Raw genomic sequence first — 26,141 nt, 5'->3', positions numbered from 1 at the left:
ATGGCCTGGCTCTCGTTCCTGAGACGAGGGAAATCAAAGCCACGGGTGCCTTCGTGCAGAGTAGCCTTCCAAAAGCCCAACAAACTTCTTCATCAGAATTACGAGACCTTGTTGGAGACATGCTTGAAGAATAAATGCCTGTTCAAGGATGAGAACTTCCCAGCTGACGTTTGTTCCATTGGAATGGGATCACTGCTGCAGAAACTGCCCCCAAATCTACAGTGGAAGAGGCCACATGTAAGTGATGTTCAGTGAATGGTTCTTATGTGAGGGATTGTTTACACTGGATAGCCATTAATGTTCCGAGTTAGCACAGAACAACCTATTAATAGGTCTTTGAAACAGGGTGGCTTGCCCTTGGGCTGGAGATCCTAGGGCAAGTTAACCCTGGTTACAGAATGAGTCCCACCTGAGGGGAATCGGGCAATTTCCTATAAAGAGGAGAAAGCAAGGGGGAAGCTCAGCAGGTTGTAGTGAGACTGCAGAGAGAGCAAAAGCCTCCTGCAGGGAAGATCCTGAGGTCAGGGGAATTGCTTCAGCTTGAGAGGGGCTAAGACGGGAAGGACTTTGACCAGACCAGGAGAGTTTTGGCTTTACTCAGCTGAAGGCTGGAGGGAAGACTGTTGTGTCTAGTTTTGAACTTCAAGTTAATCAGCAGGGCTGGTGTGATTTGACTGGAAAAATCCTACGTGGAATTTATTTGGGGCCCCAAGAAGGGGAAATGAGGTGAGAGGCTGCCTGCAGGGCCGCCCTTCGGCCACCGGGGGTGTTGTGAGGTGGCCGCACGTCTACAGTATTCATTTAGTTATGCCTTAAAGCCACCAGAGATGGGCATTTAAAGTAACAGTACATCCTTACATTCATGTGGAAGCTGGTGTAACTGCAGTTTCACAGCTGCCCTGGAACAGCTAAAGGGAGAGCTCCTGACATTTTCAAATCCTACTGCAAGTTACATTCAAAATTATTTGTGAGATTCCTTCTCAACCCATCACGCTGTCCTGTCTGCCTGCAAATCCTGCCATTGGATGGAGGGCTCCATTCGTTGGTTAAGTCATACTCTGGCAGTAGGGTTTGGCCTGTTTTTTGGAAGAGCTGAGCTCCCACGCCTCCCACTGCAATCCATAGGAGCTGTAGATATATCTTTGAAAATCAGGCCATAAATGGCAGATGTAACAGCCCCGTTTTCAAGAGTTCATATGTAACTCAGCTATTAACATTCACCTTGGGCTAACACATGTTCTGCAGACAGACCTAGAGCAGATTGTTTTAATTGATTAACAAACTTTAGTTGGTATTGATTTGAGTCTACTATTCCCCTTTAAACAGAGATGAACACAAGTGGAACATGTTGTGTCCTTCTAATGTTGAAAGGACTTCTGGCCTCAGATGTCACTGGGACATGCGTGCTCATGTATCAAAGGACAAGATGTTGACCCCTCTTTTTTCAGACTATATTTTGTAGGACATTACTCCAAAATACAGACTATGGTTCTCCTTTGTTTTAATGAAGAGCTGATTTGTGGGGAGATTTATGGTAGAAAAGCATTTCCCCATACTCTCATGCCCCAGAACTACTTGCTAGATTTATTTGACATTTTTATGGCCCATGACACTACGGAGAATTTGTAATGTTCATCTGTCCCTGAGTAAAATATCATCTTGATTTGATGGAGAGTGACATATGCAGAGAATGTCTGTGCATTGAGGAAAATATACTACAGTCCATCCATCTGTCTAAGATAACCTTTCTGTTCATCCTCATAGGTGCAGTAATAAAGTAACATAGTGGCAGGTTAGAGCAGGATTGAATGGAAGGAGCAAAGTAGGCCCTGTGCTCTGGAAAAGCCTCCACATTTTGTATTTCTACCTGTGTACCCTGGAAGTACTTGCACAGGTTTGAGGCCTTTTGCTCTGAAATCCCCACGCTGCTGACAGCCGCGGGTTTTTAATTGCAGTGCAGACCTACTCTGTGACTGTTCGCCTAAGTACAGGCTGAGCAGTTTCATCTGAGGTAAGGGTTAGTATTTAATTACTCTAAGTGTCTTTTGAGTACTTGGCATTTCTCTGCCACCCCTGATGGGGAAGACGACAGTGAGAAAATTAAATTGAGCAATTTGTGGATCATAATAGTGAAAGAGAATTTTGACATTTATTTAATGAATTTGCCCGGAGAGGCATTGGAGAGTAATAATACGTCTTCTTTCTGAACTATTACTCAGAATTTTTACAGCCTCAGAAAGTTCTTCAGCAGCTATCGTTTTTTTTTTCTTCATTGTCTAGCCCAGTTATTAGTCATAGCCATTGAAGACGTGACAGGAGGTAGCCTCTGTTGTGAATTACATCATTGGAATCTCAGTACTAAGAGTAAAAAAGTGAGCAGCATTTTAGAATTTCAAGACAAGAAACGACTTTAAAGTTAACTTTGAATATACGTGTCAAGAACCCAAGAGTGAAAAATCTTATAGGGGTTGTTTTAATGATCTCCAAATCAGGCATTTCAAACTCAGGAAATGCAAAGTTAAGGCTACACCTAAAAGAAATCCAAACATGTTAAGGTAATAAATGCATAGTTTAATAAATGCATGACACTGAAACCATCTCAACTCTGCTGTGTATTTATACTATGAGAGGAGCAAAGGGAGAAAAAATCCCTCATATATCTTTAAATATCAGTTTATCCTGGAACCCCAAACAATGCCTCGGTGATAATTGGATAGTTATTTCATGGCGTCCGTACAGGATCTGATACCTGACCCGTGCAGCAGCAGGAGTAGCCCTGTTAGGAATAGAGATGGATAAAATTTTTCAACCCAAACACTTTTTTTGGTGACAAATGCAGATTTGGCTATACTGTTGTTTTGCAAATTTGTGTCAGTTTCACCAAATTGTTCATTTCAAACATTGTTTCACTGTAAAATTTTCAAAATGAAACGTTTTAGTTTTTCGGTTCAAAATGACTTCTGGTTTCAGTTTCCACTCATTGTTTTTAAAAAAAATCACGAAACATTTACAGATTGTTCAAAGTGAGACAAAGCATTTTAATCAATCCAGAATTAATTTTTTTCTGACTTTTCGTAATTGCCAGCAAAGTGAAAAATCCCTGATTAGCCCAGATCTAGTCAGGAAGGAGTGAGGTGACTTCCCTACACCATCTTCTAGACACATGGTAGAGACCCCCAGAAGCAATGTGATTGAATGTCCGAGAGACCTTTGACTCCTCAGAAACTCACTCCATTAGTGGTGAAGTGGCTTCAGAAGAAGCTAGTCAGTCCTCAAGGTTTTGCAGGACCACTGCAATGATTTGACATTCTCTCTCTCTCTCTCGGTCTTGTACCTTCCAGGAGCTGCATAAAACTCCAGTATTTTATACTGCAAACGCCAGACGGCTTGATCTCTGCCAAGGATTGGTTGGTAAGGCTCCTTTCTTCTTTATATATATATATAGCTATACACGGAGCAATTTGAGCTTAATTTGACTGTGTAAGACTGCATATAAAGGGTGTTGATTTCAATATCATTCCAGCTCTGCATAAAATGGATTAGGAAATTGTATAATATGCTCAACAAATAAGATAAAGTTCTAGGCTAAGATGTGATCCAAAGATGTGTCCCAACTAGTTGAAAGCTCCATTGTGTGCCATAAACATGACTTTTATTAATGTTGGTGCTGGAACGTGAACTGACCTTGTCTTCATACTTGTCTATAAAGTGTCATGCATACTACGTAAATGATAACAACAGAAGCTTCATCACTGTGCCTAGTCACTAGAGCATGTAATGTATTTCATATCACATAGACAGCAGAAGGGCCTGTGAATGCTGCAATACATGTATGTAGGCACAATGCAGGCTTTGTGTCAACCTTGACTTGCATCTGTTATGAAGTGAGAAGAGGAAGGGTGGGTAAGTTAGTGAAGGTGTGTGAAGACTTGTCCTCTTCTAAATGGGAGTGTGGTCTAGTGGTTAGAGCAGAACTGTCAAGATCTATTCTCAACTCCACCACTTACTTACTGGTTGGACAAGCCATATTTATGCTTCAGTTTACCCAGGTTAAAAGAGTAACAGATGTTCTTAGGCTTCATTACATTTGTAAAGTGCTTTGAGATCCTCAGACACAAGTATAATAAACGCAGAGCATTACTGTTAGAGCTGGTCAGGAAAATGATTTTTCTCCCTGTGAAAAAAATTCAAGTTTTCAAGTTTTGGCAATTCTGGTTGTTGAAACAGGAAAAAAAAAGGTTTGTTTCTTTTCAATGAAAACCTAAATATTTTCATGGAAAACTTTTTTTGTGTGAAATTCCAAATTAATTTGTACTCCATTCCAAATGAAAAGGCTATGAGAGGACGGTTACAACACTAAACCTGTTTTGACTTAATAAAACACAAATCTAGCTCATCCCAATTTTTTTGGTGTAGTTATAACTTAAAAGCACCCAACCCGCTGCTTCCTTCAAAAATATTTGTCAATAACGGCAATAATTGTCTTGATTCCACCCAGTGTATTTGCTCATTCTTTTGTTACAGAAAACTGCTGGTTCCTGGCCGCGTTGGAAGCGCTGACGTTCCACCAAGACATCTTGGCCATGGTCATGCCGCAAAACCAGAGCTTTGATAGGAAGTACGCTGGCATTTTCCATTTCCGGGTGAGTGTTCTTCCCCCTAGCACTGGAGGTCCTCAAAAACCATGCCTTATGCTTGACTGTGCCGTGACTAAAATCGTGTTCTCAGATAGTCCACGTGCAATTCCCGTTGCCCTCAGTAAGCGCTGAGTGAATAGGTAACTCAAGTCAGGAAGTGGGTGTCATCCCAACCCCCCTTTAAATGAAGTGACACACTCAGAGAGTCAAAATAAAGTCACCCCTCTTGGTGAATATAAAAAGCTTATGCACAATCCTTCTATCCAGCTTTGGCTGCCCCTATGGTTACCTTACTCCCGGCTAAGTCTTCCCCACTCCTACATCCTCCAGCATGGCTGCCATCTGTTCCAAATCTTTACACACTTGGTCTCTCTTTTAGCCTGAGAGCTACTTCCATCTCTCTTTACCCCACCCATATATAAAAACTAGCTGCATCTGTGAGGCCGCAGAACCCACTGACCACAATAGAATGATCACCCTCTAACAGGTTACACGTTACTCTGACAGCCTGTTACAGCCCATAGCTAATAGATGGGTCCTTTTCTACTGTTGAAGAGGAGGTTACTTCCCAGTGAAATATTTTCTCATTCCTGTCCCCTTGCAGTTTTGGCACTTTGGTGAATGGGTTGATGTGGTAGTCGATGACCGACTGCCAGTCAACGAGGCTGGTCAGCTGGTTTTTCTCTCCTCCGTTTGTAAGAATCTCTTCTGGGGAGCCCTTTTGGAGAAGGCATATGCCAAGTAAGCGAATCGTCGTGCTTTATGCAGATAATCTCTGTCTACAATTTGTTGCCTCCTGCATATGCAGTTCTTTCTGTCTAACAAATAGGTCTTGTAGAATTTGCCACATCTGGAATATTGTGTGTGGTTCTGATCTCCATACGTTAAAAATTTAAAAGCTACCACCGTGATAATTAGCACCAGTTAGAACCCTTGTACAGGAGCCCATGGAGTCAGAAATACACTCACCCTGGGAGAAGGCTCTTCTAGGGTAGGGTTGAAATGGTTGGTGGGCTGGAGAAGTTTACATTGCCACTGCAAACACTGTGCTTATTCTGTGACTCAGTATAGTTCTTTAGGTCAAGATTTGGAAAAATGACTGGTGATTTGGGGTGCCTCCATTTTTTGACTATCCAAGTTGAAACACCTTAGAGAGGCCTCATTTTCAGATAGGGCTGAGCAGCCACCCTCTAAATATCAGGCCCTTTTAAGATGCCTCCAGTTGGGCACCCAAAAATTGAAGGACTCACTTTGAACCACTCCACAAAGTCACGTTTGAACACTTCAGTCCCACTCTCTGGGGCTGTTAATCCAGCTCCATTCATCAACGCTAAGAAAGACACAGCGCTGAGAAGAGTAAATTAGGTGATACATGACCTTCATAATCTTACAAGGAGACACTGAAGGAACTTAATGTATTTGGTCTGAAAAACGACCCCAAGAATGGGAGAGAATTCTAAATAAATATTAGAAGGGAGACAATATGAAAGAGGGAAAATTAATTAATTTCACTGGACTCTAGCCTTCTGTCAATGAGAGACTAGCTAAAATTTGAGAAGATTCCATTTTGTTTTGCTATTCTGAAATAATATGTTAATGGTGAGGAAAATCAGACAGTGGACTAAAGTCTTAAGATACAGTAGATATTCAAAAGAAACTAGTTAAGATATGATTATGAAAGGAATAGTGTAGGAGATCCTTTCAATACTTCTTAGTGAAGGGGCTTAGACTAGAAATAGAGCAAACCAGAAGTCCCTTCCAAACCTGAAATCAATTATCTGTATTCCCCTCCTCCTGAATGTTGAGGATTCATATAAAATGAAGCATGGATTTCAACCTTCACTTTGGTTTTGCAAGCACATCCTGGGGTTTGCCTCTCTCTAGTATCACTCCATCCCTATTAGATATGTTTGTACTACAAATTAATAGCAGATTAAACTGATATCTCTCTTGCTAGGCTCTATGGCTCCTATGAAGATCTGCAGATTGGACAAGTGTCGGAAGCACTGGTGGATTTTACAGGCGGAGTTAATATGACTATAAAACTGGCAGAGGCTCCTCCTGATCTATGGGATATACTGACAAGAGCAACCTACAGCAGATCTCTCATGGGTTGCCAGACACATTTAGGGGTGAGGCCCAGTCTGATGTCAAATGGATGGACAGGCTAACACCAGCAACATCTTTCCTGGGAAATTTCCCTCCAGCAAGCTGAGCAGCAGTTTATTATACAGATCTCTCTCTCATTTGTCAATAGCTGCCATCCCTGTGGTATCTAGGATGATGCACATTAGCATGGTTCAAATTTTTTATTTAAAAATCAGATTTCTTTTAAAGCTTTGCATGCCTTTTCTAAACTGCCCTTGGTGTTCCACATTTCTTATAATCAGAGATGGGGCTGGACTTTGGGGCTGGGAGTGGAGCTGAACTGCAAACGTACGTCTTGAGATTTGCAAATGGCCCTTGTCTTTGTAATGGGCTCAGGTAAAACCCCCATTCTAAATGCCCTGCAGACGGGGCGGCATTGGGAGCCCAGGTCAGAATTTTGCAGCTGGAGCCAGTCTGTAGTTGCACTGGGCCAAATTCCATCTTCATGTACACAAGTGTAGCTCCCATTGTCTCCACTGGGAGCTTCATCCACAGAACTGAGGGCAGCATTGGGCTTAGCTGTTGCTTTATTAATACATTTATTGCAGTTTTTTCTCTTTTTCTTCCCTGTATGCAGACAGCAAGGGTCCTAGAGAATGGGCTGGTGGCTGGCCATGCCTACACAATCACTGGTATTAGAAAGGTAAGGACAACGCTGGTTCTATAGCTCCAAACTTGTGTCCAATGCCAGCAGCATTCCCTGTCAGACTAAGAGCTGGCTGTGTGCTGTGTTGGGGAGCCTCATGTGCTGTCCACTCCCTTTTAAGTGATGTCAGGGTGGCTTGAAAATGAGGAGTGCTTCAGGCAGGTTTCCTTTCAAATCTGCATTCTTTTTACCAGCAGGAATAAAACATAGGGGACACTGGCTTGGCCTCAGTGTAAATCTCCGGCTGTAATTGACTCATGGGCTCTGCTGACAGTATAACCTACAAGAGCGTGCAAAGACAACCTGTCTAAATTCCCTTTATCTTAAAGTGAAAGGGGCTGGCCTATTTGAATTCTAGGCAGGTGGGCCTAAGCCAACCTAGGACAGCCATGCCACTGAGTGGGGGGCCACAGAGCCCAGAAGCCATCTGAATGCATGGGACAGAAAATGAAAACCAAGAATAGGAATGTGGGGGCATAGGTTTAAAGTGAAGAAACTGGATGGGGACACAAAGCACAGAACCCCAGACAGTGCCCACTGTTCCACTAAGGAGTTTGACGAGATGGTGGCTACTTTGGTCAGATGGTGGATCTCAGTGATCAGCATCCTATTTATTCATTAGCAGGTGCACAGTCAGGGGGGCAAGTGTCCTCAGGCCTCACCCCACCCCGCTGATTGGGGTCACCCCTGACCCAAAGGTTCAACCTCTGCTGGTAAAGAGGAGTTAACCGCCCTGGCCCCCATTTATTCCTTGGTGTCTTTGCTGAGATGGGAGCCAGTTCTGGTAGTGGTCTGAGACTCAGTTCACCCAGGCCACCAAACGGCCGTCTGTTACAACAGCGATAGGCCGTTGCTGATGTGAGGTGCCTTTGCAAGGAGAGGTGAAAAGGCTCAGTCAGAATCCCATTCACCAGGTGCAGAGTGCCTGACTCCAGCATGCCTAGTGCCCGGGGACCATAGTCCTGTTGCCTCTGGGGAGGCTACCAGCAGTAGCATTTGCCTTGAAACAGTCTTTGCATGCAGGGGATCGCAAGCACGGCTGCTGTGCCTAGTACCTGCACAAAGACACAAGAAGGCGAGTGAGGAGAGAGGAAACCTCCTTCCACCCTCTCTCTGCCCCTTAGACCAGGCACAATGCCGCCCCCGCTCTCCATTTCCCCCAGTTACATTCAAATTCAGGAAGTGCTACAATTAAGTTTCTTGTAGCAATGTTCTAGGCTACCTTGGATTATTAGTCCTACTGACAGAATTAGTCTTCATGGCCCTGTCCTGCCCTCAGATATGTGGGCACGACTCCAGGTTGATTGCTAGGGAGTTACACAGATGTTGGCATGTGAGGATGGCTTTATTGTTAAGACCCTGGACTAGGACTCAGGAGCTTTGGGCTCCTTTCCTGGCTCAGCCACAGACTTTCTGCGTGACCTTGGGCAAGACACTTAATCACTCCCTGCCTCATTTCAGAGGTCTGCATTGAGCAGAGTCATTGAAAAGAATAGCGGGAGCACCGTTATCATCACACTGGTTGACATCAGTAAAAGGAGAGGAGTCACTATGGCATGTTATGCAAATGTAAACCAGACAAAGGCTGCAGAGACCCTGGTAAATTCAATGTTGTTTGTTTTGTGCAGGTGACTTGCAAATATGGACCGGAAAATTTAGTGCGACTGAGAAATCCATGGGGGAAAACTGAATGGAAAGGAGACTGGAGCGATAGGTGAGTGAAACCGGGAAGGGCTAGTGCTGAGGAGGGGTTTGGGTGGATGAAATGATGCTGTCACCTGCGGGCATAAATTAGTGCTGATGACATCTGAGTCAATGGAACCGGTGCGGCTGCTTTCAGATACCCTTTGGTTTCAAGGCAATGAGTTCGTGGAGGTATTTTGCTAGAGCAGCCAGTGCTAATGCAGTTCAACCAACTTAGTTATTTCACACATGCTGCTCCCAAGCACTTAAAACAGAACGTTGGTTCTGCTTTTTTTTTGTCAAAGGAAACATAATGTAAAAGGGGTTCTTCATAATGCCAGATGATGAACACGGTGTGTGATCTAGCATCAGACACAGGTGTTTTTGGATTACCAGCGAGGCTGCTCCCAGGACAGCTAGAATAGTAAGGTGATCCAATATCCTATATCAGAACATTCACCGCTTTGTGTGTGGATCAGGCAAGACCTTCTATATACTGCAACTTCTGGGATTCTGAGATTAGAGTGGGGCAGGGTCTGAGCTACCTGCTCTTCAGGGAAGTAGGCGTCAGGCTGGCTCTGAGTATGACAAAGTGGAAGGCACAATTAGAGATGGCAAGGGAAGTGGTGGAAGGGCCACTGAATCTGTGTTTACATGGATGTAGTGGCTGGGAACTTCCTTTCCCCCTACAGAGGGCATAGTAAGTACAGTAGTCACTGCCCCTCCATCGCAGAGGGACGGTGGCTGCTATTCCAGCTCAGAGGCTGGAGTGACAGCTGCAAAAGGACTGTGTGGTAGCCCTGCAACCTACCCTCATTTTAGGTTGGGGCAGATTCCTTCTTCAGCAGCTCCAGTTAGTTCCCTGCACAAATCCTCTTTGTTCAGGTTTTATGAGGGAAGGTGTCTGGATTTCGCCTTGTATGAGGAGAGCGTAACTTTCCTCTGATCTGCGTCTGTCATGTGACAACAGAAAAGCCGGCCACCTTGAAGAAAGAATGAAGAGCATACCATAGGCCTGACTTGTAAATCACTTCCAGTTGCCTCTGATACTTGACGCAGAATATTCTTCCGATTACGTGTCCTTCGACACAGAATTGACCAACAAAATAGAACCCTAGGTCTATATTTTAAACATTTGGAAGCCGCATGTATAATCTAATGAACTGGCCAGTAGAGCTGGCTGGGAATTTTCCGACATGTTTTTTCTTTGGAAAATGCTGATTAGTTGAAACCAAAACTGTTTTCAGGAGAGGGCCTTTTTCGATGAACTTCCCATTAAAAAAAAACACAATGGGGGAAAAAAAAGTTTCTAAATTGTTGAAATGTTCCGTTTTGATATTTTCAAAATGGAAAAGTTCAATTTTTCAGGTCAAAATGACTTTCTTTAGAAATATACGTGAATTTATAGGAAAAATGTATATACATTTTGTTTTCAGATTTTGACATTTCATTCTTTCAAGACAGGAAAAAAATTCAAAATCTCAAAAATTCTCATGGAATGGGACAACCCCTAGCTCTGCTGGCGAGTGTGCTATCCAACATTAGTGCTCTCTGCAGGAGAAAATCAGAACTGCTCAGCTGTTTTACATTGGCCCTCTATGGCTAGCAGCTAATGGAGATTCGCCTTTAGCTCAAGCCTATGCTTTAGGTCTAGGGGGATTTAGGTTCTCTCCCTGCTTCTGATGTGCCATTCTGAGTGTCCAAAGCGCAGCGTCTAGTGTGAACTGTGAGCTGCTTGGGGCCAGAGATTTGTTGCAGCAGGAACTGATCTTATAGCAGATGTCTGTATTGAGCTTCTTGAACTTGAAGATAGATATGGAGCATTTATTTAGTTATTGCTTCAAAATCAGCTGCCTTGTTTCTGTCCCTAGCTCTGGGAACTGGGAGCAGCTCAGCCCGAAGGAGAAGATTTTGCTGCGGAGAAACCAAGATGATGGAGAATTCTGGTAATGGAACTGTGAATATCTGAGCTCCTCTCCTCCTTCATCCAGCGCTAAGGCTACAGCTAATGCTGAAGCTAAATCTGCTGTCTCTCTGCTGTGCTCTAAGATGAGATATGTGCATGATGCTTTATAACAATTGGAACGCTTTTTGTTTTTTAACGAAACAAAGGGAGAAATTACATGGGGCTGCTACATTGCCACCTGGTGGGAAAGGGACATGAGAAACAGCCTGTATGATACAAGCGCTCTTCTATGTGAAGTCAAGAGCGCTTTCAAGAGCAGAGGAAGAATCTTTGTCCAGTCCCTTCTGACCTTAAAGTCTACGTGTTATCATATTTTCAACACAAACCCAGACAAAGCTTTGGTCAGGCAGACAGTGTTTGTTCAACTGCTTCCCATTCCCATAGATTTTTGCCACCAGGTGGCAATGTTGCAGCCGGTTTCATTATACTTGTTCTTTTGCTTGCATTCTCATAATAATCTCTTGGCTGCTGTCCTTTGTTGGGCCTTTAGTGATACAATCACCACTTGCATGTTGCTGTTGGAGCAAACCTTAACTTCTTTACCAGCTAATAATATGTAAGGATTACCATAAGTAACACAGAATGGGGCAGTGCTGGGAATATCCAGCCTCTACTTTTTAACCACGGATTGGCTGCTGACTAGCATCTTGTGGCGGTCTTTTCACAGGATGTCTCTGCAAGATTTTAAGACCCACTTTGTAGATCTGATGATCTGTAAATTAACTCCCGACCTGATGAGCCAGGAAGATGGGAAGAAATGGATGTATTCTCTGCAGATTGGGAGATGGGTCAAAGGGAGCACGGCAGGCGGCAGGATGAGGCCCTACAAAGGTGAACGGTACTTGGGTACACTTTAAGGGATCCGCATTTAGACTTTTCTGTGTAAATAGTAAAGAACGGAATTTGTTCAAGCAAAGCAAAATTTGCCTCAAGACGCAAAGCCCAATGTTACCCTGTTTTGAGCAAAATTTGACACCTTTTTAAAAAGGTTAGAAAGTCTGGCAATGAACAAGTAAGGGAGCCAGCTTATTCTCCATTACCACTGAAATCAGGTTGTTTCCTTAGGATGGTCTGGTGCTTATGGGCCTATTGTGGCACTTAGAAGAGGTGGTTTCAATTCCTGACTCTGTGACTTGAGCAAACCGCTTAAGATTTGATTTTTTCAGAGATGCAGAGCATCCACTAGTCCAGTTGAAGTCAATGGGAACTGCATGTGCTCAGCACCTCTGGCAGTTGGTACCTCTGTGATTCAGTTCCCACTAAAATGAGGGGAAATAATTCTTCCTTCCTCCCACCCTTTGTCTTGTCTGCTTAGATTGTGAGACCTTCCATGGCAGGGCCTCTCTCTTACTATATGTTTGTGTATTACCTAGCACAGTAGGGCTCTCATTTTGGTTGGGGCCTCTGGAGGTTATAAATGAACTGCTTCCCCCACTCAGCCTGAAGCCAGGTATCATGTGGAAACACAATGACAAAATGTGTGATGGAAAACGTGACCAGAAGGTTTTTATGTTTTGCTTCTCAGACACATTTTGGATGAATCCCCAGTACTGGCTGGAAGTTTTGCAGGGTGACGGCAGCAAAAGGTCCCTCCGTTCCTGCAGTGTGCTGGTGTCCCTAATCCAGAAACCCAGCAGCAAACACCGAAACCGGGCACCTCACCTCTCCATAGGGTTTTCCATCTTCAAGGTGGGTAGAAATCTGATCTGTGGTAGAATAACTGGGTTGCCCTGCCCAGCGTGAGACACTTCCTAGCCCTCCAAACCAAGTGAGAGCTCTTCAGATCCTTGGAGTTACATATCCAGCAAAGCCCAATGGGCTCTGTGTTCTCACCTCCCTGTCTGCATGTGGCTCCTATTCATCCAAGAATCTCCTCTTGAATCGACGGGGTTGGGCCCCTTCAGACACTGCTTTCCTTGAGCGTTTCATCAAGCACAGGACGTGCTCTGTGTTTGCATAGTCTTTGTCAAACTGCAGGGCTGTAAAGGAGCTCCTGCTACCCCAGTATGTACTGGGCTTCACCGTGCCCAGCTGTGTGTGTGTGTGTTTACCAGGGTCTGGGGGAAGGGCTAGGACCCTCCTGAGCAGAGGCTGGATACAGAGTCCTCCTCAGGCTACCATCCATACTGGCAAAATCACCCCACAGGGGGTGGGGAGGGACAGGGAGCTGGCCCTGGGTGTGATGTTGCAGGCGTGTGTAACGCACTGGTGAATGAGTGCTATAGGTTCCCCCTCTATGCCCCAGCCATAGAGGATTTTAATCAATGACAGCTGCTGCTGGTGAGGTTCAGCTCAAGCTGTTCCAGCTCCTGCTTTTAGCTCTGGAGGTCCCCGTTCAATCCCTGATGCGGCAGCCGTCACATTTGGAAGGGGTGTGGCCCATAGCGTTATTTCCTCTGTCCTCCCAGCAGCCCCGGGGGAACGTGCAGCCTGCTGATCAGAGATTCTGCGCAGCCCTGGCTCCTGTGGACTTTAGCGGGAGTTGTGGGTGCTCAGCTGTTCTGAAAACTAGGGCCACTGTGTCTCAGTCAGGTACAAAGCCTCCCCGATTTCCTGCTGGGGCACTGTGCACCTCTAGCTGCAGCACCGAAGTCCTGTGGGCCACATTAGCAAGGGACTCCCTTCCATAGGGAGCTTCCTGCCTGACTCTTGAAAGTGCTGAGGGTCCTGTTGCCGCCACGTGTTTCAGCAACCCAAGCTTTACTGACCCAGCCTGGCAAATAGGCTGTGGATGGCCTGGGAAAGATTTTCAAAAGGAGGAATCCAGGCTTTTTAAGCTAAGGAGCCCCACTGAATCCCCTGAGCTGCTTCCAGTTGTTAAACTACATTTGCTGTTAGCTGTGAGCCAAAGGGCTCTGAACTCCCTGACTGATGGATTCTCTCTCTTTCTTCCCTTTCAGATGGGCCCAGAGGTAAGTCCCTCTCTGCCTTCCGTTGGAGTCACATGGGGGCAATGCAGATGCTATGTCACCACCTGTGGAGCTGCGAGTGCCTTTGTTTTTTGACCAACAGTTCTAAATGCCTTAATACAGGTTTTAGAAAGCATTTTGAGAAATCATGAGTTAATACAGAGCTATGACTCGGGCTGTGTTGGGAGGAGCATACCTCAATTCAGCATTAAGGCCCTGCTCCTGGGCTGCATCTGAGCTGCGCTCTGAGCAGCAATGGGGCAAGGGGAAGGGAAAGGTGACATGTCATCCTCGCACTCTTGGGATCAGCCAAGGACTGGGATGGGGCCCAGCATTAGTTAGAGGAGTCTCAGGGTAACTCACCCTCCCACCAGCTCACTGTTGGAGATCTCCTGGGGAAAAGGCTGCAGGTATCTTCTGCCACCTAGGCTTTGCCAACATTTACAGGATGTTCTTAACCCTTTCCCCTTCTCATGGGACTTTGGGACCTGAGCGGGGCTCCTGGGAGTTAAAAACTGAGGAGTGAGTTCGCCCTGACTTACATTCCTTGATCTAAAAGGGGCTGGAGCTGGTATAAGCCAGGGCAGGATCTAGCTCTGATCTTGTATCTAGGAATCCTACACCTACTGCCCTGCTCACCACTTAACTCGCTTCCAAAGTCAGTGTCCCCAGGAACTTGGACTGGTAAAGAACTAACTCTAGCGAACAGTCACTCCAACATGTTTGCAATGTTAATTACCTTGTGTTAGAAACAGTAGCCTCAGATATGGGCTCTTTCTGAACTAGGGATGTTAGGGACCATTAGGAATACAAGTGAGATTAAATTTGCCAGCACAAATGGGTTTGACCCAGATTAGGAGAACACTACAGCACTGTCTGTGCTGCATGCATGCTAATGGGGAGACCAGGGCTGGTGGTGGCTCGGAGTTGAGTTTCAGGTTTGTATCGAACACCGAGATTAATGCTGAGAGATGTAGAACCGAGACAGTTTTTGGAATTGGAACTACAGTGAATCACGGTATTGACAGAGGCATAAAAGCTATGAATGTAATATAAGATGCATGGTAAGGGGCAGCCCCATGCCCCCCTAGATGAAATTGCCACATTAGCATGAGAGAAATATGGACAAAGGGAGAAGAATAGGAACTCCATAATTCTGCAAGAGAGTGAAACGTCTGAGCCGTTTTGAGGCACAGCCCGTGTAAGGAGGCTGCAGTATTTTGGCCTGCGGAATAAAAACCATTTGTAAGAGCAAAGAGTGCTGCACCCTTGAGTAGGACCTGGGGTATCGGGGATACACGCACACACGGAGGCCTGGAAGCTGTAGCAAAGACTTAAGGTGGAATTCTCCCCTCACCCCGCTAAGGTTCTGGAGCACTTTGTCCTGGTGCAGACACAGTGTAGGACCACCATGACAGGTGACCCTATAAATCCATGACCCACCCCCCCAAAAAAACAAAACAAAAAACAAAATCTCTTGTGCATGGGGCATGCCGGGGCAGAGCTGGGGAGCTTGAGGAAAAAGCTGAGGATGTAGCCATCAACCTAGGGCATTCTGTGCTGCTGTGGGTAGTGCAGTGCTCAGAAGGCTGCTGGAGCTTAGGGCAGCTCCTGGCTGTTATACCTTTCACTGGAGGCTGAAATGACCCCTGCAGCAGCCCAGAATAAGAAGGGTGCAAAGGTGGCCTAAGGCCCAATCAAGTTCTGGGCTGCTGTTTCTAGTGAGATCTGAGCAGGCTGCAGAGGGACTTGGGTGGAAGCCTCATTGCTTGGTGATTTTTAAAATGGGACAATGAGAATGTACCAATAGGACAATCTGGCAGGAGGACGGACAAGGAGATTGGTCGTTTGGCTCTCTGATTAGATCTCTATTGTCTGCCTCCTTTGCTTGTGGATTATGGAAATGGGATGTGCTATGGCAGGTTTTCTTTAAGCACGCCTCCTGGGTTCTCCACATGACTTTCACCTGAAACCAATGGGAATTCCCTTTGTTTCTTCCCTGGCCAGTACCACAAAAGCAACAAAAAGCTGGCACCAGCGTTCTTTGCCAGGAACCCCTCCCTCAACCAAAGGCGTCTCTTCCTGAATGAACGGGAAGTGACTCAGGATTTCCGGCTGCAGCCTGGGGTCTATGTCATCGTCCCCTCCACCGCGGAACCCCAGCAGGAGTCCGAGTTCATCCTGCGGGTCTTCTCCAGGAAACACGTCCTTGGGTGAGATAATGCCATGCCCTTGCTTGTAGTGTTTTCTTGGTGCTCCTGGGATAGTTGTGCCTTTCCACCGGGGTGGTGGAGTTATAGGTCAGTGCTGTCTGCTACTGGGCTGGATGCAGCTTAGGATAAGTACCTGCTCCATAGCTTAAACAATGCTATTAGTCTATATCCTAGTATTGAACTAGGAGCACTTGGGACACTGTGCATACTGTATGGGGAGATCATAGAATATCAGGGTTGGAAGGGACCCCAGAAGGTCATCTAGTCCAACCCCCTGCTCGAAGCAGGACCAATTCCCAGTTAAATCATCCCAGCCAGGTGCAGGACACTGATTACTGGTCTTGTCTGCACTAGGATATTTTCCCTTACATTTTCCACCGTTGCTACGACTGGTTCAGCACCATGGCTGGTAGCAACAGCGAAAGCTCTAGCACAGACTAGGCCCAGGCAGCCACTGGCCTTCTTTCTACCACATCCAGGAGAGCTGTTCTGTGCAGCGTTAGCTGATGTAGTGCTTAAAACGCCAGCAGCTGCCTGGAGCCATATTGACACTATTGCTTCCACTAATGGAGTTGCAATGGTGGGGAAAATCCCTACTGTGGACACAGCAGCTGTGTGTGGGCAGGTTGGGGTCCCTGCGTGGGAAGCAGAGGAAGGAATTCTGGTTGGCAGGTGGAGAATCACATGTGATAAGGGCGGCACTGTCTAACATTTCCATTGTTTTCCATTTTCAGTGAAATGGGCGGAAATTCAAGTTTCATCCTTTCCAAGGTTAGTTGGAACGAGGGAGGTGGACTGTTGGAAGTTGTGTTTCAGATCAGGACTTTGGCTTTTCTCCTTGGCAGTGCTCTTCTGTGGCAGTGATGTGGCGGGGTTGAGTTGGTTTGGAATGTGAGACCTCCTGTTACAGCACTTTAAGACTGAGAGGCCACGTCTTGTTCTATAGACAGAATCTCTTGTACCATGAAGGTGAACATGGTATAAATATCCAGAACAAGACAGGCAAACCAGCAGACACTTAGGCTTTTTCACTGTTGTGCAAACCATTCTTTTTGGTGAGATCATCACAATTCATCCTCACTCTTTCTTTTCCATCTGCCTGCAGAGGGTCTCCCTTTTATTTACTTGTGTTCCTCCCTACTCTTCTCCTTTTATGTACTAGCAAAGTTGAAACCGCAGTGGGAGCCGGGCAAGTAATTGCAGTGGTGATGGCAGGAAAGGGAATGCAGTGAAATTTGGGAAGAATATGATTGTATGTTGGATACTCCTGCTTCTATCTCTTCAGTTAACATTGACTTTTTTGTACCCTAAAGGAAATAATTGATAAACATGAAGGCAAGATTTGTGAGGATTTCTTCAATAAGCATTTTGAACAAGTAAGCGTACACGTTAACTGCCAAAGGAAATGCCGCAAGGCCAGCCGCTTGTGCTGCCAGAGCAATTGTGCAAAGAAAAGTCAGAATGGTGTCAGTTGGCAGCTGGAGTGTGCTGGAAACTGGTGGGGAACGTAGGAGATCGGCATGAGGGTACAGCGTGAATGTCACGCGAGGAGTTGTGCAATACGTAAGCAGGCGAGAAACGCGCCAGTTAGAGAAAAGCACTCTTCATTAAATTCACGGCACTCAGCTCACGTTGGGTCTGCTTAGGCTTCTGAAAGCCATTAATTTGCACTGGATGTGCTCAGAAAGTTCACATAGGCATTAGCAAAGCCGCTCCCATCATCTGATATGCATGGGGAACAATTAATAGTGGGCTCTTCAAACTAACAGAGAAAGATATAACACAATCCAATGGCTAGAAGTTGAAGGTAGACAAATTCAGACAGGAAATAAGGCGTAAGTTTTTAATGATGAGAGTAATTAACCGCAGGAACAATTTGGCAAAGTGGTGGATTCTCCATCACTGTCAATTGTAAAATCAAGATGGGATGTTTTTCTAAAAGCTCTGCTCTAGAAATTATTTTGGGGAAGTTCTCTGGCCTGTGTTCTGTAGGAGGTCAGACTAGATGACCACAATGGATTGATGAACAGCCTTGCTCGTAGAGAATCAATATTTATTCTTACAGATTGTTGTTATTATTATGGAGCTGATTTTCAGAGGTGCTGAGTGCTGGCAGTTCCCACTAATATCAGCTGGAGCTGCAGCTATTCAGTTCTCCTGAAGATCAGGCCCTGTTTAACTCTGAGAATTAGAGTTGGTCAAAATTTTGTGCATAATTTTTCACATAATTTTTTGTTCACATAAAAAACAGCGTATGTTCACAAATGAAAATTTCCACAAAAACTTTTTGGTTTTGACAAAATTTTTTGGTTGTAAACATTTTAGAAATTTTTTGAGGCTTTATTTTTCATGGGGAAAAAAAAACAAACAGATTTTTTTTCCAGGTTTTTCAAAATTATTTTTGTTTCATGTGTAACTTTTGATTGTTGTCATGGGGTGTTTTCTTGACTCCTTGGTTGGATGAGTGTGCACATAAATACTTGCTACACTCATTCCAGCTGTCTTTCACAGGGGGGTTTTCCGTGTTTTGAACAGTTTTTGGTTTCAGCAACTGAAGTTTTTCAGCAATCAAAAGTTTCCAGAAAATTTAATTTCAGTTTTTGGAAACCATGAAAAATTCATAAAACAAAAAAAAAATCTGTTTTGAAAACTGAAATGGAAATATTTTTAAATTTTCCATCTTTGCTGACAATGTGCTTGATGTGACAGATATCACAAAAGATAAAGAGGGTCTTTTGAAAATAATAGGCCAGATTTTCAGCTGGTGAAAATAACTAAATGCATGAACGTCTGTGGAGCTTTGACCATTTTATACCAGATGAGAATGTGCTTTTAACAATCTAAAGGTCTAACTGGACACCCCCAGAGTCAATGGGTGTCTTTCCATGGGAGTTGGGCTGGGATTGAAAAGCCAGATAGTGAAGACAGGACATGCTGGGAAATCCAAGGAGGGGAAATTTATTACAATAGTATTTGTCTCCTTTAGCATCCTGAAATAAACGCTGTCCAACTCCAGAGGATCCTGAATAACGTGGTCTGGACACGTAAGTGCTAGGAGATAATAGTTTAATAACATTAATTAGGTGCTAGTTAGAGATGAGCCTGAAGTGGACCTGTAACTCCCAAACTCCCTCCCTGAGTTCTGGGAGTGGAGGAGCTGGTTTTGAAACCCTGGGTCTGATCCTTTTCTGATAATTTAAGTTCCAAATTGGATTCCAAACCAGCAAGGATCAGTTCTCAGGATTTGGTACAGATGTGGCCCGAAAACACAATGCCTGACAAATTTGAGCAATAAGTTGGCTGAGTCCCTTTATACTTATGCAGATTAAGGGTGATGTAGGCACACGAGAGTAATGAGTAGAACTGGCTGGGAAATGGCTTTCTCATGCAAACTTGAGACTTCAACAAATTTTCCCCTCAGAAATGGGGATGAAAAGTCAAAATCTCAGATATTTTCACAAACAGAAAGTTTGGGGAAAAAAGCAGGATTCAGTTAGTTGAAACATTTGGTTTCAATTTTGACTTTTTATCATAATTAGCTTAAATTAAAGACAAAAGTTGCTTAAGAATATAAGAATGGCCATACTGGGTCAGACCAATGGTCCATCAAGCCCAGTGTCCTATCTTCCGACAGTGACCAATGCCAGGTGCTTCAGAGGGAATGAACAAAACAGGTAAGCATCAAGTGATTCATCTTCAATCCAACTTCAAACCAGAAAACCAGAATTTTTTGTTAGAAAATATCAAAATTAAAAGTTTTGACCATTTCAAAACTGTTTTTCCTAAAATTTTTCAAGTAAAAAAATTTGTCAAAAGTGACCATTTCCCATGAAAAGTTTTGGTTTGACAAACTGGCATTTGTAGACAATAGAATTCCTGATCAGTTCTAATAATGGGCTTTACCAGCACTAGTCTCTTTCAGTGCACCTGTCCCTGGGTAGATAAAACATCTGAAGGGTTGCAAGTTCCTTTAATTTTCTCAAGGGTGAATGAAGATTGCTTTTTTATCTTCATATCAGTATCTTTCGAAAGTGACCCATTGGGTGTTGTGAAATCTGTAAGGAAACTAACCAACCGAGGTGGAGTATCTTTACTCTTCATAGGCAATCAGTTTGAAGACATTCATTTCAAAACTTTACTGTGCATGATGCATATTTAATAAACAGGGCTATAATGAGATTACAGCATCTTCGCTTTCTGTAGAGTAGGGATATATGAGTTATGGCTTCTGCTCCGTGGAAGCAAACAGGCAATCTATAATCATGAGTTGCAACAAGATTAGTTTCTTTCTGTTTCTTTTCATGTAACTCGTGTATGGCCCAGGAATGCTCAGAATTAGGTTTTCAATTATGCTTGTGAGTTTAAAAGCTGCCTGTCTGTGTGTGTGTGTGTGTGTGTGAGAGAGAGAGAGACACTAAGCACCAGTGTTTCAATTCATTGTGGCTAGAGAAGCTGCACCACAGATGAATTAGGCCTAAGGAGATTGAGTGACTGCTCCAGGTCACCCAGTAAATCGCATTTGGGATTACAATTTGGGGTGCTCTTTAACTGCTATTTCCGGTGTTAGCTACAGGTAATGGGTCGTAATGCTCTTCATCACATGGCCGCAGGGAGCGCCCATTGGCTTCCATGGGAATTACACCCATGCAGCTGAAAGTGGAATCTGGCCCACTGTCTTACATTTTTACCTTGCCCAGGTTGAATCACAAGTGATGTAACTTGTAAATGAGAGGAACAGTGTCACAAAAGGTTTGGGGGGCCCAATCCTATCCCCAGTGAAATGAATGGCAGTTTTGCCACTGAGTTTTGAGGGCAGCAGGTTCAGGACCCTGAGATCTATTTTACTGAGCAGTGTTCAGTTATTCACCATAACAGTCCTCTCTTTTCCAGATCTCCAGAGCTTTCGGCTGAGATTTAGTCTGGATGCCTGCCAAGGTTTCCTGGCACTGCTGGACGTATCCTTTAGCTTGGGCTGTATATTTATTTGACACACCTAATACCTTACCTGAGCTTTATTCTCCATGGGGGCAGGACTTACACTGTGATTTCTATACCATCGGGGCATTTCCCTGCTCACTGATTTCCTAACTCCCAATAACAACAATTCAGTCAGGAAGAAATGGGATTTGTTTTGTAAAGGGCCAGATTGTGCTCTCATTGAAACCAGTAGTAAAACTCTCATTGATTTCAGGTCCATAGTGAAGGGAGAACTTCCCAGAATTCATAAAATTATATTGACTGACTGTTCTTTGTTTTTTGTTTTTTTTCCCCCTAATTTTGGAGTCTCTGCCCCTTTACCAAGACATCATCGACCTTAACTCCTCCACTAAGCTTAATGCCACTGGCACACTGAGTATTCAGGAATTCAGGATCCTGTGGAAGAGGCTGCTTTTCTATCTGGTACAGAAATATTTTACTTGCCTCCCTGTGTACTTCTCAGTCGGTGTTGACTAGGAACCAGTTAAATCCCAAGAAACCAGTCTGATCTCTGGGTAGCTATGAAGACTCATGAGGATGTGGACTGGATGGAAAAGCTGCCTGCTTGTCAAGACACAGGGAAATACATAGTCTTAGGCAGGGCAGTCACCGGAGGTGAGGGAGGATCCAGCGAGAATGGAGATACACCTTTGTAAAAAGTGTGTACCCAGGAAAGATCAGTGCTGGTGCAGCATCTGTTTTCGCAGAGGTGCCTGCTTTTCAACCCAATTGACCTGCTGTCTGTGACTAACGCACAAGAAGGTCAGGGGCTAGGATCCACAAAGGGATTGATTTCAGAGTGGCAGCCGTGTTAGTCTGTATCAGCAAAAACAACGAGGAGCCCTTGTGGCACCTTAGAGGCTAACCAATTTATTGGGGCATAAGCTTTTGAGGGCGAAAATCCACTTCATCAGATGCATGGAGTGGAAAATACAGTAGGAAGATATATATACAGAGTACATGAAAAGATGGGGGTTGCCTTACCAATTCTAAAGGGATTGAGGCATCCAACTGCAGGAGAGCGTTTATGGCTGTGGATCGTGAGCAGATATAGGCACCTCTCTCCAGCCCAGAGTTATGCTCCAAACTACTCTTGTGGGTGGGGCTGAGGCCTCACTCCTCTCCCCAGCATTTACTGTTGGCTAGTTTAGGCAACTCTCCACTCAGCTTGCTGGCTTCTGAGAATCCCATTCTTAGGCGCCTAACTCTCTCTGTTCATTGGTATAGAGAGCCTGGGCATCCAACTCAGGGCTGTGAATTCCACCTGGCAGCAGAGCACTAGAAGTTAGGCATTGCAACACCTAAGTCCCTTCATGGATCTAGCCCTAACTGATTTAGGGAAAGGTTCCATTGTGAGTCACTGGTTCATCTGGGATCAGAACTCTGGACCCTGTGAACTTTAGTCAGGGCATATTCTTGCGTGTGGGAACACTGTACCCCTGAATAGGTGCTTCCTCCACACATTGCAAACAGATTTCTTGGGACCAAATTCTGCACTGACTTTACCCCCTGTGAAATCCCACTGGACTCAGATTGTAAATAGGACAGACTTTTGGCCTGTAACTTTTCCAGGTACAACTCCCAACTCTGCGGATGCTTTGCAGAGGAAGTTACTAGAGATTCCTGGTTTCCCACCAGGTGGAAAAATCTACTCCTTTCCTATATTATTATTACTACCACTAAGTATGAGTAATGAATTGCTTTGACACCTCCACGTTGATGAGCCCCACACAGAGCGAAGTGGGGTTTGTGTGTCAATGCTGCTGACCAATAGACCTCCCCTTCTAAGAGGCTCAGAATCGCTTTTTGTTTCTTTCACTTGTTTGATTTTTTTTTTTTTTTAAAAAAACAGGAAGTTTTCAAGAAGAAAGATGTTGATAGATCAGGAAATCTGGATTTAGTGGAATTGCATGCAGCTGTTCAGGAGACAGGTGAGCACCAAAAGGCCACCGACTTTTGGCAAGTAACCACATCCTCATAAAAGCCTGGAAAATCCCCCAGACTGGGAAAGAACTAGAAGACTGTACCAAATGCCAGTAAGAGGGGCAAACAACACACAACCCCCTCTTCCCCTTGACGGTAGCTACTTCTGCTACTCCCTCTAGCTTCTCTCCCAACCACTGTCCCAGCAGTCAGGTTAAGGATACTTTATCAGTGTTGCAAGGACCCCAGACCTTGGCTTCTGAAAGTGATTTGCAGCGTGAAGTTTCACTTTAGCTTCGTGTACAGTATATCCACATCTCACTGACAGCTCTCTACTAGGGTAGGAAGGCAACCACTCCAAAGTTAACTCTCCATTATAAGCCCTATTTTGAACCTATACGATCGCCACAGAGTCGTAACTAACTTCACCTTAACCGATTGGCTGTGTGTGGGGGTGAGGGGGCAAATCCTGAGCTGGTACAAATCAGTACAGCCCCATCAAAGTCAATGGTGCTAATACTGATTTACAGCAGCTGAGGATCTGGCCCTCTATGTCAGCTAGACAAGCACACAAGCAGTAGCAATGTCAGACTTCATTACTTTAAGATCTTTGCCCCGATCCTGCCAGGAGAACTACACAGGTGGACCTCTGCATTTGGGCAGAGCCCCATCAGCTTCAGTGAGGCTCTGCATGGGAGAAAGGATTCACTCTCACAGTTTTTTTAAGGATCAGGGCTTTCAAATGGTCATGATTTATTGGCAGTTTGTCTCCATCTGGTTAATTAAAGTAATTTGGCTTGGTAACATTCAAAACTGTAGCTATAATAAAGAGGTGAAGGATAACCTCCAAATCCAGGTATTGCCATTACATTAAATCATAAGAGTTGTGCTTTCCAGGCACAAATACTGAAAGACATTTGGGGTGAATTCACCTGGATTTATTTGTGAGAGAAAAAAACAACCACATGGACTTGGAGAGAGATCCCCACACCATTTTCAGGGTCTGGATAATTTTCCCCACTAGTTTCAGCCAGATATTCTTCTTCATCTCTTTTCCTAAACTCTTGTCTTATATTGCTGCTAAGCAGTTTCTTTGACTTACCCCAGAGGTGGCTGCATTGCAGTGGCGGGTAGAGGGAACTGTTATATTACTTGCCCTACCTCCCATGGATATTGTGAGTAAAGATGATCCAGATTTTGAGCTACTCAAAGTTTGGGGATGGCATTTGGATCTGGGGGCCTGGTTTAGGTCAATCCCTCATTTGAGGCATAGTTAATGTCTATCAAGGACTTTGAGATCCTCACATGAAAGATGCTGGAGAAGGGTAATGTTCTGTTAGTTTTGCAGTTATCCTGTGATGCTCTGGATGGCTGTGAGGTGCCCTATCATTCCCTTTCTTCCTTTCTATAGGGATTTCGCTCAGCAACGAAGTCTGTAACCTAATGGCGATCAGATACGGCAACCCTGACCTGAAAATCAGCTTTGAGAGCTTCGTCAGCTTCATGCTGCGAGTGGAGATCATGGGGGGTATGGATGTTACTCAGCATGTCACTGATGCTGGACTCCAGAGCAAGTCTGGGGCCCCTTACAAAGCCATTTAGCTCAGTCCCTGGGGCTGCAAGGTCCAAGATATGGGGCTTGGTTCTCTTCTCATGTAAACTAGTGTAGAGCAAGAGTAACCCCACTGAAGTCAATGGAGTGAATTAGAGGAGAATCAAGCCCTCAGCCTCTTTCCCAGACTCCTTGGCCAGGCAACCTGGAGAGGTTTGGCTCTGTGGAGAGAGCAGGTCTTGTATCTGATACTGCAGTGTTTGCTTGTGCAAGGAGTTAAGGGAATAAGAGATGTTCCTATTATGCAGGAAGCAGGAGGACCTGTGATGTGTTCCAGCCAGAGCTGCCATAGAGAGGGAAGCGTCCTGATCTCCCCAGGGCTCAAATGATCACAGCAGCACGAAGCAGCTCATACTCCGTCCCACATGTCACTGGCGAATGTCCCTTATGCCCCACACAGGCATTTTGAACTGTGCTGGATGGGGTGGGGTCCCCCTAGATCTGCTAGAGGCTCTGCATTTCAGTTCACTCCCGGGCTGGCGAGTCTGAGTTGTCCTTGTCCCTGTTAGCCATCAAATTCATTTCCCTCATTCTGTTTCTTCACAGAGGCCTTTCGGAACTTAACTAAAGATGGCAAAGGGATATATCTCCGGGAATCTGAGGTAAGGCCATGCACTTGCCCATTCCCTGAAATACAGCTCCATGCCTTAGACCTCTTTGCCTGCTGTAGTAAAGGGCTTATTAGAACAACAGGGCCTGAATCAGCACTGCCATGCACCTGTGTGCATGGTCTTATGCACCTGTGTGCATGGTCTTTTGCACCTGTGCACAGTGACTGTAAAATGCTACAATCATTAACCAGGCCTTACAACACCCAGGTGAGGTAGAGAAGTGTTAGTTATCCCCATTTTATACATGGGGGAAACTGAGGCACGGAGCGCCTACAGTCACACAGCAATTAATGCTGAGAACACTGGAGTCCCAAACTTTTGCATTTGCCACAAGATCATCTGCTCACCAATAAAATGCAAGAGATCATACTTTCTTGGAGGGCTAATTGGGGATATAAAAAGTAGCCAATGGCTTGGATGTGTGCATGTGGTCCCATCACGATCTGCTGCTGGATGGAATCTATACTACATATGCTCCAGTGTTCGTAGGCTCCTGACAGTAATGGAGCTGCTTCTCTTGCACCCTGGAGACAGGTCATGTGTTCTTGGATCTGAAGAGCACAGATCTCAGTTCCTGCTCTGTGGGCCTAATTGTGATCCCACTGTAGTCAATGGTAAAGCCCCCATTGACTCTAATGTGAGCAGGATTGGACCACATGGGAGGTCCTTATACTGTGTTGCCACAGAGAGAGAACCCACAACCCTTCCACTCCATTGTGAATCTTACTGAAGTCCAGTTGGATGTGCTAGTTCAACCCACTTTCCCTGTTTATTTTACAGTGGATGATGATGACTCTCTATTCCTAAAGCAAAGCA

The 26,141-nt window shown here is 44.8% G+C and overlaps 1 protein-coding gene across 1 annotated transcript; it reads left to right on the top strand.

The window, feature by feature from the left end:
* On the top strand, positions 1–26,132 carry LOC144262434 (calpain-14-like). Its single transcript, XM_077812191.1, has 20 exons — positions 1–237; positions 3,342–3,411; positions 4,525–4,643; positions 5,242–5,378; positions 6,595–6,774; positions 7,371–7,428; positions 9,060–9,145; positions 10,986–11,060; positions 11,748–11,911; positions 12,606–12,769; positions 15,997–16,202; positions 16,937–16,973; positions 17,516–17,578; positions 19,189–19,246; positions 21,093–21,157; positions 21,534–21,602; positions 23,032–23,110; positions 24,514–24,630; positions 25,261–25,316; positions 26,106–26,132. Exons 1-20 carry the CDS (start codon positions 1–3, stop codon positions 26,130–26,132), a joined length of 2,067 nt encoding a protein of 688 aa, XP_077668317.1.
* Positions 26,133–26,141: the final 9 nt, after the last annotated feature.

The sequence above is a fragment of the Eretmochelys imbricata genome, chromosome 3 (genome assembly GCF_965152235.1).
Source record: "Eretmochelys imbricata isolate rEreImb1 chromosome 3, rEreImb1.hap1, whole genome shotgun sequence".
NCBI lineage: Eukaryota > Metazoa > Chordata > Testudines > Cheloniidae > Eretmochelys > Eretmochelys imbricata.
Note: the sequence above shows the minus strand (reverse complement) of the source record. Positions and strands in the feature narration are given on the sequence as shown.

Excerpts from the sequence above, each read along its gene's own strand:
- LOC144262434 (XM_077812191.1), top strand. The coding sequence starts at position 1 with ATGGCCTGGCTCTCGTTCCTGAGACGAGGGAAATCAAAGCCACGGGTG. Across the intron at positions 7,429-9,059 it reads CAATCACTGGTATTAGAAAG|GTGACTTGCAAATATGGACC; the intron begins GTAAGGACAACG and ends TGTTTTGTGCAG. Across the intron at positions 12,770-15,996 it reads TAGGGTTTTCCATCTTCAAG|TACCACAAAAGCAACAAAAA; the intron begins GTGGGTAGAAAT and ends TTCCCTGGCCAG.